The sequence below is a fragment of the Trachemys scripta genome, chromosome 10 (genome assembly GCF_013100865.1).
Source record: "Trachemys scripta elegans isolate TJP31775 chromosome 10, CAS_Tse_1.0, whole genome shotgun sequence".
Lineage (NCBI taxonomy): Eukaryota > Metazoa > Chordata > Testudines > Emydidae > Trachemys > Trachemys scripta.
The window spans coordinates 62,760,082-62,772,350 of NC_048307.1; the positions used below are offsets into that span (position 1 = coordinate 62,760,082).

Here is a 12,269-nt window from a genome sequence, read left to right on the forward strand (position 1 = left end):
GAGGCCCATAAGAAATGCTGCGAGGGAAAGGACAACAATCACAGTTTAAAATTAGACTGAAAAAAACACCAACTTGTAAGGTTTATTACTTATGAAGGGTGTTTGACAGTCCCAAAGTCCATTTGCTGTTTATCCACAGAACGGATATGAGGAACAGCTGTGTAAACTTCTCAGCCAAAAAGCCTGAACCTTGAACTGGCAGGAATAAGAAGGTAGTTCATGCCTCTTCAAACCATAGCTTCTTGCTGGGATGCCAGTTCTGATAATGGCAACCTGTCTCCTAGGAAAACAAGGAGTCTGGTGGCACCTTAAAGACTAACAGATTTATTTGGGCATAAGCTTTCGTGGGTAAAAACCTCACTTCTTCGGATGCATAGAGTGAAAGTTACAGATGTAGGCATTATATACTGACACATGGAGAGCAGGGAGTTACTTCGCAAGTGGAGAACCAGTGTTGACAGGGCCAATTCAATCAGGGTGGATGTAGTCCACTCCCAATAATAGATGAGGAGGTGTCAATTCCAAGAGAAGAAAAGCTGCTTCTGTCATGAGCCAGCCACTCCCAGTCTCTATTCAAGCCCAGATTAATGGTGTTAAATTTGCAAATGAATTTTAGTTCTGCTGTTTCTCTTTGAAGTTTGTTTCTGAAGTTTTTTTTGTTCAATGATAGTGACTTTTAAATCTGTAATAGAATGACCAGGGAGATTGAAGTGTTTACTTACTGGCTTATGTACATTACCATTCCTGATGTCCGATTTGTGTCCATTTATTCTTTTGCGGAGGGGACTGTCCGGTTTGGCCAATGTACATGGCAGAGGGGCATTGCTGGCACATGATGGCATATATAACATTAGTGGATGTGCAGGTGAATGAGCCCTTCTGAAGAAGTGAGGTTTTTACCCATGAAAGCTTATCCCCAAATAAATCTGTTAGTCTTTAAAGTGCCACCAGACTCCTTGTTGTTTTTGTAGATAAGACTAACATGACTACCTCCTGATACTTGTCTCCTAGGAACTGGATGATGATGATAATTTGGTTAATAATCTGGACAGATTGACAGAGTTGACTATATCCCTTTGACTATTACTCTTCACTAAACAGCTACAACTTCCTGCTGAACCACCATCATAAAATATGCTATTCCCCCTCCCCCCCAGCTCCTTTCTGCCCCCTTCCAACATCAGTAAGTACTCCTTTTAGCGCATGATTAAAGATCCAGGGCTAGTATTTAAGATGTTTGAAATAGGGCGCCATTCTTTCTCCAGCTTTTTCCTTATTTTCCTTTTGCTGTCTTCCCTCTCTCTTCTTCACTTAGCAGAGGTAAGGAAGGGAACACAGCTAGTGGTTAGAGTATTAAGGGAGAGTCAGGAGACTTTGGTTCTATTCTTGACTGCCAATGTCTTTGTGTGATTATGAGCACATTGACATTTTGTACCTCACTGTAAAACTGGGCTAATAATGATTACCCATCACATTTGTATGATGCTTTGAGATTCTCAGCTGAAAATTGCTCTTTAAGCACAATTATCCACCCCATCCAAAGGTCCCACTTAAAAGATTAAAGTGTTTGAAGTTTGCAGAGCCGTTAAGGTGGTGGTTAAAGCAGTGAGAGGGTGTGTTTTAATAACAGGCCATTTTGAACAATGTGGTGCATTCCAAAGGAAAAGGAAGAAAAATGTTCTTGGGAGGTGTATAGTTTTATTTCTTTTCCCAAAGAACTTTTGCCCTAACCAACACTGGAAGAGATTTCAACTATTTATTAAGCCATAAGCAAGTATGTGTACTGCATTGCAGCTCCCCTCAAGACTCAACCTGAATGTGGACTCTAGTGCCCAAGCAACAGCAGCTGTGCACAGGCTTCACTGCTGCTGGGATGATTCTCTTGACTTCCATGGTGGAAGCCAGAGATGCAAGTCCATATTATGATAGTCATGTGTGGCCATCTTTTGCCTTCTCTTCCTGTTACAATCTGACAGATGCTCAGTTTTTCAAAGATGTGCATATCTAGATCTGCCTGTGTGGTAGGATTTGTTTGCCTAGGTTTGGTACATGCAGGTTCTTAAGAATTTGGGCCTATAACAGAGATTGCCAAAAGCGAGGGGCAGGGCATTATCTATCCCTTTGTCCCCATTCACTACACGATTGGCATAAGGTAGAAAAGCTACAGAGCAGTTCCCAGAAGTGAGGGAACAAGGTACAATGTCCTAGTCTGCCTTCAAGGCAGGGCCGGATTAACCTTCCATGGGCCTGGCACCAAACATGTTTGTGGCCCCCATGGAGGCAATGGAGCAGGGCGATGGGGAGGTCAGGCCTTGGAGCGAGGGGCCAGCCAGAGGCAATAGGGCATGGCATAGGGGTTTGCCCAATACAAGAACACTATTTACAAACTGGCAGTTGCCAGATGCACGGTGGCCTGCCTGGCCCTGTGCTGGCAGCATACCCCTTCCTCTTGGGGGTGGGCCCATGGCAAGCCATACAGCTCCCCAGCCCAACACTCCCCAACTCCCTATGGCCTGTGCCCACCCCCCCTGGACCCACTATGCCAAGTGGCCCCCCCACACCCACCTACAAATGCACAGTGCTCTGCACAACACCACCCCTGCCCAGCCCCCCCAACCCAGACTTCCTAGTGCCCCAACACACACACCTTCCCCACCGCCTCACAGACCGACCCACTCCCCCCACATCCTGCCTCCTGGCCGCACTCACCAGCCTGCTGGGAGGTGACTGTCTGCTGGGCTGAGCCAACAGTACAGCCAAGGCTGGTCCTGGGGCCAGGAATCGCTCCATCCCTTTGGGAGGGGTGCAGTCAGCCAGGCCAGGGCCTGCCCTGGCTGGGATCCCTCAAGATGCACTTGCCTGGAGGGGCCCAGCCAAGCCCCCCACATTATCTTCCTGCCCCCCCCACTCCCTGGCTGAGACTGGTCAGATTGGTGCCTTGGTCTAAGTTCTCCCCTTTGGCAGCCCCAGACAGAGATCTCCCTACCAGTGAGAGATTGGCACTCCCTAGGTGGTAGTGGTGTAGATCTAGCCTCTCCAAATTGGGAGTCTCTCCCTCTTTCTAACCTGGCTAGGCAGCCAGAAGAGCTGGTTCTTCTCCCACCACCCTTGCTGATGGATGGCGGGAAGAGAAGAGCACATACACATCTAAGAGAGTGGTCACGTTTTAGACGCAGTGGGCAGGGACAATTTCCCCCTGTAAGGAGGAGGAGGAGGGGGGGCGACCCCCACCTGGACAAAATTAATTAGAAAAATGAAATGAAGACCAATCCTTGTTTCCACTGCTCATCCTTTAGCTTGAAGGTCTGGCTGCTCCCTGGACCTGGACCCCCTCGCCTCTGCCGCAGCTGGCTGCTCTCTCAGCCCTCTCCCCCGTACAGCAGCTGCGTGGCCCCCCGCCCCTGTGCAGCCGGCGGGAGGCAGGGCGTACCGAGCAGCAGCCGCGGCTGCAGTGGCCCGTCTGACAGAGGCTGAGCCGGGGCTGTCTGCTCCCGTCCCATCCCTCATACCCACAATGCACAGAGCGGAGCAGCCCGAGCCCCATCCCCGCATTACAGGTAACTAACAACATGGCGAGCCGGGCCGGGCCGGCGCTCTGAGCATCCCCCCGCTGCCTCACAGCCGCCGCGGGCGGCCAGGGCGGGGCAGGGAGCGGCTGCGCCTGCCTGGCCGCCGAGCCGCGCACGGGAGCCGAGGGCGGCAGCGCGATGGCAGTCTCCGAGCTCTACACAAAGGTAAGGACCGGGCCCCCCGCGCTGCGGCCGGGGACGGGGTGGCGGGGACAGAGCCCCCGGCGGCGGGCACCAGCCTCCCCATCCGCCCGGGGCTGGCGGGGGAATGAATGAATTAAAAGGGTGGGGGAGGGGGGGTGGCCCCCCGGGGGGGGGGGGGGGGGGCTGGCAGGCAAGTGGGGGGCTCCGAGGGTGGGGGAAGGGGCGAGCGGACGTCTGTCCACCTCCTCCTGGCTCTCCCCAGCTCAGTGACTCGCCGGGGGCAGTGGTTGTCCTTCATGCAGCCCCGTGGACAGCACACCAGCGGCTCTGCAGCGCTGGGCAGCCAGGAAGTGACGGAGCTAGGGAGTGAACCTCGCTAATGAGCCTTTCCAGCAGCATCTTTCCCACTTCGTCTGTGCCCCTTTTCTGACCTGAAAGTGAAAGGGCTCAGGAAGAGGAAGGGATAGCATCGGTGTATGTAGCATTGTGGACATTTCCTTATCGTGCACACTGCCACCTCTTCTTACCTTGTGCCTTCCCAATATGGATACACGGCTGTTTAAAAAGGACTAATATTCATAATCTCCATTGCATGTTTGCTTGAACAGTTACTTTCTAATATATTTTCACTGGCTAAGGATGTCACACTGACTTGATTATAATCTGATGGTTTTTGTTTTACTCCACATGCTAGCTAAAGAATTGCAGTTTAGGAGATGCATGGATTTTCATCCTCTGTTTCTGTTCTTCTGTAGGGATATGGAGGCAGTGGATAGTTAGGTTATGCTAATGGAGTGAAGAGACAGATATAAACCGCCTGGATTTCACAGGAAGAGGAATTAGTCACCTTGATGCTCCATTGTCAATAAGTCAGGCTCTGAGATTCATACTGGTGATTTTTTTAATGTAAATTCTGCTTATAGCCTTCCCATATCAGACATAGCACAAACCACATTAGAACAACCATTTCAGCATAGTTGAACAATCAATACTCTAGGTATGTGGCCGCAGTTATTTTTAAAATGACTTTTATTGATTATTTTACATTGGTCTGTGTTGTTCAGCTATCATCATAGTTTCTAAAAATATTGTCCAATTCCTTAAAACCTTCTGCTGAAACATACAAGGTAGAAAGCTCACTAGTATTAAAACCAGGGGTGCTGAAACAATTTTTATAGTGGGAATGCTGTCGATGGAAACCACGTATTGGTGTTTGTTATTACTACTTCAAGCCAGGGGGTGTGGCAGTACCCCTAGATTCAGCACCACTGTTTAAAATTAACTTTTTTGGTGACACTTCACATTTAGATTATATTGACTCTTGGATTTGATTCAAAAAGAAGAACAGGAGTACTTGTGGCACCTTAGAGACTAACAAATTTATTAGAGCATAAGCTTTCGTGGACTACAGCCCACTTCTTCGGATGCATATAGAATGGAACATATAATGAGGAGATATATATACACACATACAGAGAGCATAAACAGGTGGGAGTTGTCTTACCAACTCTGAGAGGCCAATTAATTAAGAGAAAAAAAACTTTTGAAGTGATAATCAAGCTAGCCGAGTACAGACAGTGTGATAAGAAGTGTGAGAGTACTTACAAGGGGAGATAGAGTCAACGTTTGTAATGGCTCAGCCATTCCCAGTCCTTATTCAAACCGGAGTTGATTGTGTCTAGTTTGCATATCAATTCTAGCTCTGCAGTCTCTCTTTGGAGTCTGTTTTTGAAGTTTTTCTGTTGTAATATAGCCACCCGCAGGTCTGTCACTGAATGACCAGACAGGTTAAAGTGTTCTCCCACTGGTTTTTGAGTATTTTGATTCCTGATGTCAGATTTGTGTCCATTAATTCTTTTGCGTAGAGACTGTCCGGTTTGGCCAATGTACATGGCAGAGGGGCATTGCTGGCACATGATGGCATATATCACATTGGTAGATGTGCAGGGATTTGATTCAGAATCTCTAGTGCCAGCAGTGAGGCAGCAGACTACTTTTTTTAGTAGGGTACGCTAGTCAAGCAGACATCGTCTTCTAATGTTTTTAGGTCCTGTAATTTGGTATCTCATCAGTTCATGCATTGGAAAGATCAGTGTGAAAGCAGTGTGTAGATTTTGATGACAGGAAAGATTGCAAATTAAGGTCTGTTGAAATGGACATGTTATGTATTAACAATAAATTAGAGAGAGAGAGAGCATGTTAAAAAACAAAACCTGGTAAAAGTTATGCTCCACAGTTTACTTTATTTAAGGGTGACCGGGACCATTGTGGTAATCTAATCTGAACTCCTGCAGAACACAGGCCATAGGATTTCACCAAGTGATTCCTGCATTAAGTCTCTAACTTCTTGTTGAGCTAAATCATGTCTTTTTGAAAGATGCCCAATCTTGAGTCTGGGGTCACTTTTGAACATATTTGATGATGATCAATCTAGTTCTTTGCTTAAGGAGGGAGAATGAAATGGAACAGCAAATTTGTTTTTTGGATGGGCTGAAATCTTTCACCTTGTTTGAGGTATCCACCCACAAACAGAGAGATAATGGGTGTTGCTTTGAAGATAAATAGTCAATACAAACTCTTCACACTCTTTGTAGCAGGGCTTGAAAATTTCACTAGACACCTCTAAAAGGCTGATACAAAGGACTGAATGCCATATTCTCCTGGGGCAACACCCTGGTAGGAGGCTTAGGGTACATCTACACAGTAATTCAACACCTATGGTTGGTGCAGGTCAGCTGACTCAGGCTCATGGGGCTTGGGCTGCAAGGCTGTAAAATAGCCACCTTTTTTCCCCACTCAGGCTGACGCTGGGCCATATTTCTAAATTATCCCTTCATATTTTAGACCGTCAATGGCTCCCACTTCCCTGCAAAACACACCATAGAAACAATTGTTTGTAAATTCATATCTGTTTGCAGCAAAGCTAGAATACTATGATGACTCAAGTTATCATACTAAGTTATAGAATCTTATGGGGGTAATTCCACTGTGCAAAGTTAAGCTTCCATTCATCTTGTGATCGCTGCTGTTGAAAAATCTACTTTGCTTATCCACATGTTGGTTTGTTTTTAGACACTGTGACCTGTTTAGACATTACTATATGCTTTTGTGGTTAACAAAACTTTGGATTTGTTTGAGTGACTGTAAAACAAGAAAAGGAGAACTTGTTAAGTGTGAAGAATGTTTGAGCTTTATGCCATGTTTTGTATTTCTGCACCAGTGAGGGGTCAACTGCAAATTCTGCTTTAAGGTATTATCTTCCCTCTGGAGGCCCTATTTAGTTTAAAAACTGTTTCCTGGGTACCATTGACAGGTGTGGGATTTTTTTAGAAGTTTAATGTATACATGATCTTTGTTTTACTGGTGCAATCAGAAATCCATCAATGACATGGAAGTAGTATTTTGCCGTAAATGAATTGTGGAAATGTTGGTTTTTTGACATGTTACTTGGGGGTGGGGCGTGGCATTTAAGGCATAATACACCTTACAAGTGAAAGGATTCTCCTTTTGTCTTTATGTAGACTCAGGGATAGCCCTGATTCAGCAATTGGTTGCCAGAAATTGGTGTAGCTGCACTGGTGCTGGCCCTTAAGGGCACATCACTAGTGCAGAGATAAAAGATCTGTGTCATGGCTGCGGCTGGCCTGGATCAGCTGACTTGGACTCAGGCTGCAGGGCTTAAAAATTGCAGTGTAGACATTCAGTCTCAGGCTGGAGCCTAGGCTCTGGCACCCTCCATCCTCGCAGGTTCCAACTCAAGCCTGAACATCTTACACAGTGATTTTTCAGCTCTTCAGCCTGCGAGCCCAAGCAACTGACCCAGACCAGCCAGGGTTTTTTATTCCCTGTGTAGACATACCCTAAGAGTCAACAAGGGCAAGCTGGGTTTTACATCGGTTGAGTTAATCAAGGTTTATGCTTGCTTGAAGTAGAGGGCAAGTAAGCACACTTTGTCGTGGATATAGCACTCATCTGACCTCTTCTCCATCAAATGAAAAACCATTTTCAGTGTTGGATGTCAGCATTGCCCCAGGTGTTTTTAGAAATTTTCTTTCTGCCAAATTTGTGAATATCTATAAAACTGCACAAAAAATTAGTTTTTACATATGGAAATTCACAAAGCAGGTTAGAAATTGTCTTCTGTTCCTTTTCTTTTAAAACTGAAATGAAGAGCTTACATTAGGAACTTTTTTTTGTCCCCCTTCTTCTACTCCTTTTTTTCTTTTTTGTATGATTGAGACACTTCCTTATCTGTACAGTTACTTGTGTACATCTTCACAGTCACATAACAAAAAAACTTTTTTTTTATGTTGGGGACTGTGGTTTTCAAAAAATTTGTGTTGTTTGTAACCACCCATGACCAGATTATTAATAAAGGTGGAGAAAAAGATATTCCAAGATAGAACCTTTGTTTTCTCAGAGCATTTAGTGTTGCCTTTTGGGGACTTCTTGTTTCTCTTGCCTCCCTTTCCAGAGTCTCCCACCTTTGAAGTAGCTAGTGCTGCTGACCTCGGGTCCAATCCAGTTTCTATTAAAGTAAATGAAAAGACTCCCATTGATTTCAGTGGAAGTTATATTGGGTCTTTCCTTAGATAGCTTCAGTTTTAGATCATGTGACTCTGCACGCAGTGTTGACCTTAAACTCTGCCAGCTTCTCCTTGGAGCTTCTCAGCTTTGGGTTTTGCAAGCAGTAACCCGAAATGCCTTCACTTCTAGTGGTATTTGGGAAACTGCATAGTAAAGGCAGTAACTTCTTTGTTTCAATTCAAAGTGCTTTGTTTTAGTGCATATTTTGTTACTTGGCTCTTTTCATTGTGTGCACTTACCTCATTTGTTTTTGTGGAATGAGGTGTCCTGATTTGCTTTGGGTCCAGAACTCTCTTTGCTTGTTGAAATTTCACCCTGTATGTACTATTTGTAAAAATAATTTCCCAAGATAAATAAAAATGTTTTTATGAATTTAAAAAAGAAACATCAGGCCCTTATCCTGTATTGATAACTGCATGAGCAGACCTTGGTACTTCAAGAACCCCATTGTTTCAGTGGGGGTCAGTGCAGGCTCTGGGTCTGCCACTACAGTTCTCTGGGCAGGGGCAGGGCCTTAGTTAAAATAAACAAAGATCCCCTTGCAATGTTTCCAACCCAAACACAACACTATGCTAATATGCTGAGACTATGAAAGTGAAAATGACTAGAAACTATCTAGTTAGTATATTTAATGGTTCAAGATAAGACAAATGTAAAATAGCAAACAAATAGCATAATAGTGAAAGGTGATTTGAAAATTTGCTCACTTTAATAAAAAAAAAAAAAAAAAAAAAAGTAATAAAATGTTGTTTGCCTTAAGCCTGGAGAAATTCATTTAGCTGGCTAAATTAAAAAGACATTCATTTTGCTGCTATGAATCACTGTGTTTTGTTTTGGAGCTTTCTAAAAATTAAACAACAACTAATTGTCCTCAGAAAAAAAGGTTTTCCGACAGGGTTGTACTACTGAATAATAGAGTGGTGGTAGTCATTCATTTTGACATACAAATTGTGCAGTGTGCTTCTTGGACCAGGAAGAGAGAGATACTTAGTATTCAAGCTCGTTTCTGTGTAGGATCACTGCAGCTCTGAATAGGGAGGTTATTAGGGAGATTAAACATATACTATTGCTGTTGTTTTAAGCAGATACATGTGTAAGATGGCAAGGTGTCTTTTATTTTGTATTTGCTAAACGTATCTTATGTTCTTGTCTTCTTGCCAAAAATCAATTGCAAACAGAAGAGGAAATATTTTAGCTTCATTTCTGCTTAAGAGACTGCTGTAGTATTAAAATAGAAGTAATAAAAACATTATGGGTAAGTGCTATGCAAAATTCTGAGCAGTTGACTTTATTGCTGTTGTCTTCAAAATAAAGGCACGTAATATAGCATTACCTGTTGTAAATCAGTGTATGGTTATGCCCTAAACCAGTGTTTCCCAAACTTGGGATGCCGCTTGTGTAGGGAAAGCCCTTGGTGGGCCGGGCTGGTTTGTTTACCTGCCCTGTCCGCAGGTCCGGCCGATCGCGTCTCCCAGTGGCTGCGGTTCGCTGCTCCAGGCCAATGGGAGCCGCTGGAAGCGGTGCGGGCCGAGGGACGTACTACACAAGCGTCGTCCCAAGTTTGGGAAACACTGCCTTAAATAATTAATTTATTATGCATTCTCTCTTGTAATCTTTTTCTATGGTTGGATGTTACATTTGTGGCCAATTAAACTGAAAAAGTCTCATCTTTCTGTAAGCAATTTATATCTATTATATATGTCAGGATTTTACCATTCTTGTTAATAGAAAATTTGAAGCCCTCCAAGCAAGATTTGTTAGTCTTTTTTATTAGTGTAAGTATGAAGTTGTATTCTGTGCTTGAAGACCAGAAAGAGTATTAAACCAAGACCTCTTAAGTCAGAACTGTTCATTTTAACACTGAGTTTGTTCCAGGGAGGAAATTACGACATCATGGGTAGGGCTCTGTGTGGTCTGGGAGGTAGCAATCGGTTTGTGAAAGCTTCTTCTCATTCCACAAATAGGCTTTGAGGGGATGTATTATGCAAGCCTAATGCAAACTGAAGAACTGTAGCATCATTGGAAGCTGCTTTTTTTAAAAAAGCAGCTCTGTAGTGAAAAGGAAATTATTCATTGCTGCTTCAGACCTAATCTTGGGGGAGGGTACATTTCCTTTGTCGCATGTGGGGACTAAGCATGAAGCCCCTATTAATAATTGGTTTTGTTTATCTAATTCCTCATCCACAGTATTAAAAAATGTACCCTTTAATAGTATTATTGGAGTGCGGTGGGTTCCCTTCCCCCCACGCATCACCAGAAATCCTTGCAAAATAATAATGTCTGTATATTTAGCTGTTCCAAGTTATCATGTGTGTTTCTGCTGCAGTGACTCTGTAATGCGCACCAGATGGGATTAGATAGTTAGTTAGTATTTTTTTAGCTAGATAAATCATAGCTTTTCTAGTTGACTAGTTACTGGGCCCTACACAAGTAAGTGTGAATAAGAGTCAGTACTGCTCCTTCCACCACAAAATGCTCCATGTTAAGGGGTGAGGCATAGGGGAAGCAAATCCGGCAAACCTACCTGGTTTTCAGGGTCTCCTCAATAGGACTGCAAATCTCTAACAGTGGTCATGTCACTAATATCATCAATCTCCATGTATATCTCTAATGCGCCATTGAATCACTTTTGCTATTAAAAATTACACACTGAACTGCTTGTATCAAAGCAGTGGTTCACAATATTAAAACAGTATTCCTATATGCGGTGGTCTGGTTCCTCAAATATATTTCACCAGTTTTATGTGTTAGTGCAGTTGACTTCCACAAAAAGTCAAAGGTGACAGTAATATTGTATGTAGACAGCATGATTTTCCCTGTGTGTGTGAAATAGTGCATAACTGACAATTGTTTCCTGTAAAGAAAAGGCTACCCCTCAGGGATGGCTACCCCCTATGGCTGTTAGACTTTTTTCGTGATAGCTTCTTCAGTGGACTTAAGAGGTGCCAGTCATTTAATAACTGTTTTAAAGGGACAGTGATGGAACTTAGTTTAGTGTGTGTGTGCTCTTTTTAATTTGCAAAACCTAATGTTAATAGAACTGTTTGCATCCTTACTTATGTCCTGAACACTGGAACCTAACAGGAACATAGGCATGTGTACAGGCAGTTCACTTTGAGAAGCAAAATCTGGCCAAGCAGGTGCTCTGGTTGGTCCGCCATTGGTATAGTCAGAAGATATATGTTTATTACAGAAGTCATGGATTCTGTGGTGTGTTTTGTTCCCTCCCAGCCCTCCCTTAATCCCTGACTTTTGGTGTCTTGGGATTTTCCCGTGGGTGAATGGCAGTAACAGCAGTATTTGAACCAGTTCACTGTGAACCCCGAAAGCTTCCGGAAATCAGGAACTCTCCTGATTAGTTAGTGATTTAGCTTGTGTGTGCGCTTGGGAAGGGCAGACCATGAACTCCAGGACTTCTTCACTTTACTTCTGTTGTTGTTTGCATGTTTGAAAAAAACTGGAGGTTACCTCAGATCCAGTCCTGCAAACACTCACTATGGGATAGTGTTTGCTAGTTACTGTGAGTAATTTCTTTAAAAAATTATTTTTTAAAAATTTGGGATATCATAGAATATCAGGGTTGGAAGGGACCTCAGGAGGTCATCTAGTTCAACCCCCTGCTCAAAGTAGGACCAATCTGCAGATCCCTAAATGGCCCCCTCAAGGCTTGAACTCACAACCCTAGGCTTAGCAGGCCAGTGCTCAAACCACTGATCTTACAGTAGTAAGCAATATACCCCTCTGTGTTTGTGGGATTGGACAACTTTTCTATCGCTTCTGCTGATTTCACATTGGACCTGCACCCAATATGGAAGTTGGCATGTTTGGGTTCTTAGGGCTTAATCATATGCTCATCAAAGTTAATAGCAAAGCTCCCATTGACTTTAACAGTGCAGGATTGGGACTTTAACATACACTGTTGCTGTCACTGGGGTCAAGGCTGTGTGATCTCCAGTTATTTGAAAATAC

General features: G+C 43.9%; 1 protein-coding gene across 6 annotated transcripts in view; it reads left to right on the top strand.

Annotated features, from left to right (window-relative positions):
- Window positions 1–3,530: 3,530 nt before the first annotated feature.
- MYO5A (myosin VA) overlaps window positions 3,531–12,269 on the top strand; it is a 181,298-nt gene continuing 172,559 nt past the window's right edge. For 4 of the 6 annotated variants that reach the window (XM_034782891.1, XM_034782890.1, XM_034782892.1 and 1 more), the window contains exon 1: window positions 3,531–3,734. In XM_034782891.1, the coding sequence (XP_034638782.1) occupies window positions 3,708–3,734 (27 nt within the window). In that variant the 5' untranslated portion in view covers window positions 3,531–3,707. The remainder of the gene's footprint in view (window positions 3,735–12,269) is intronic. The other 2 variants (XM_034782893.1, XM_034782894.1) reach the window with 1 other exon arrangement.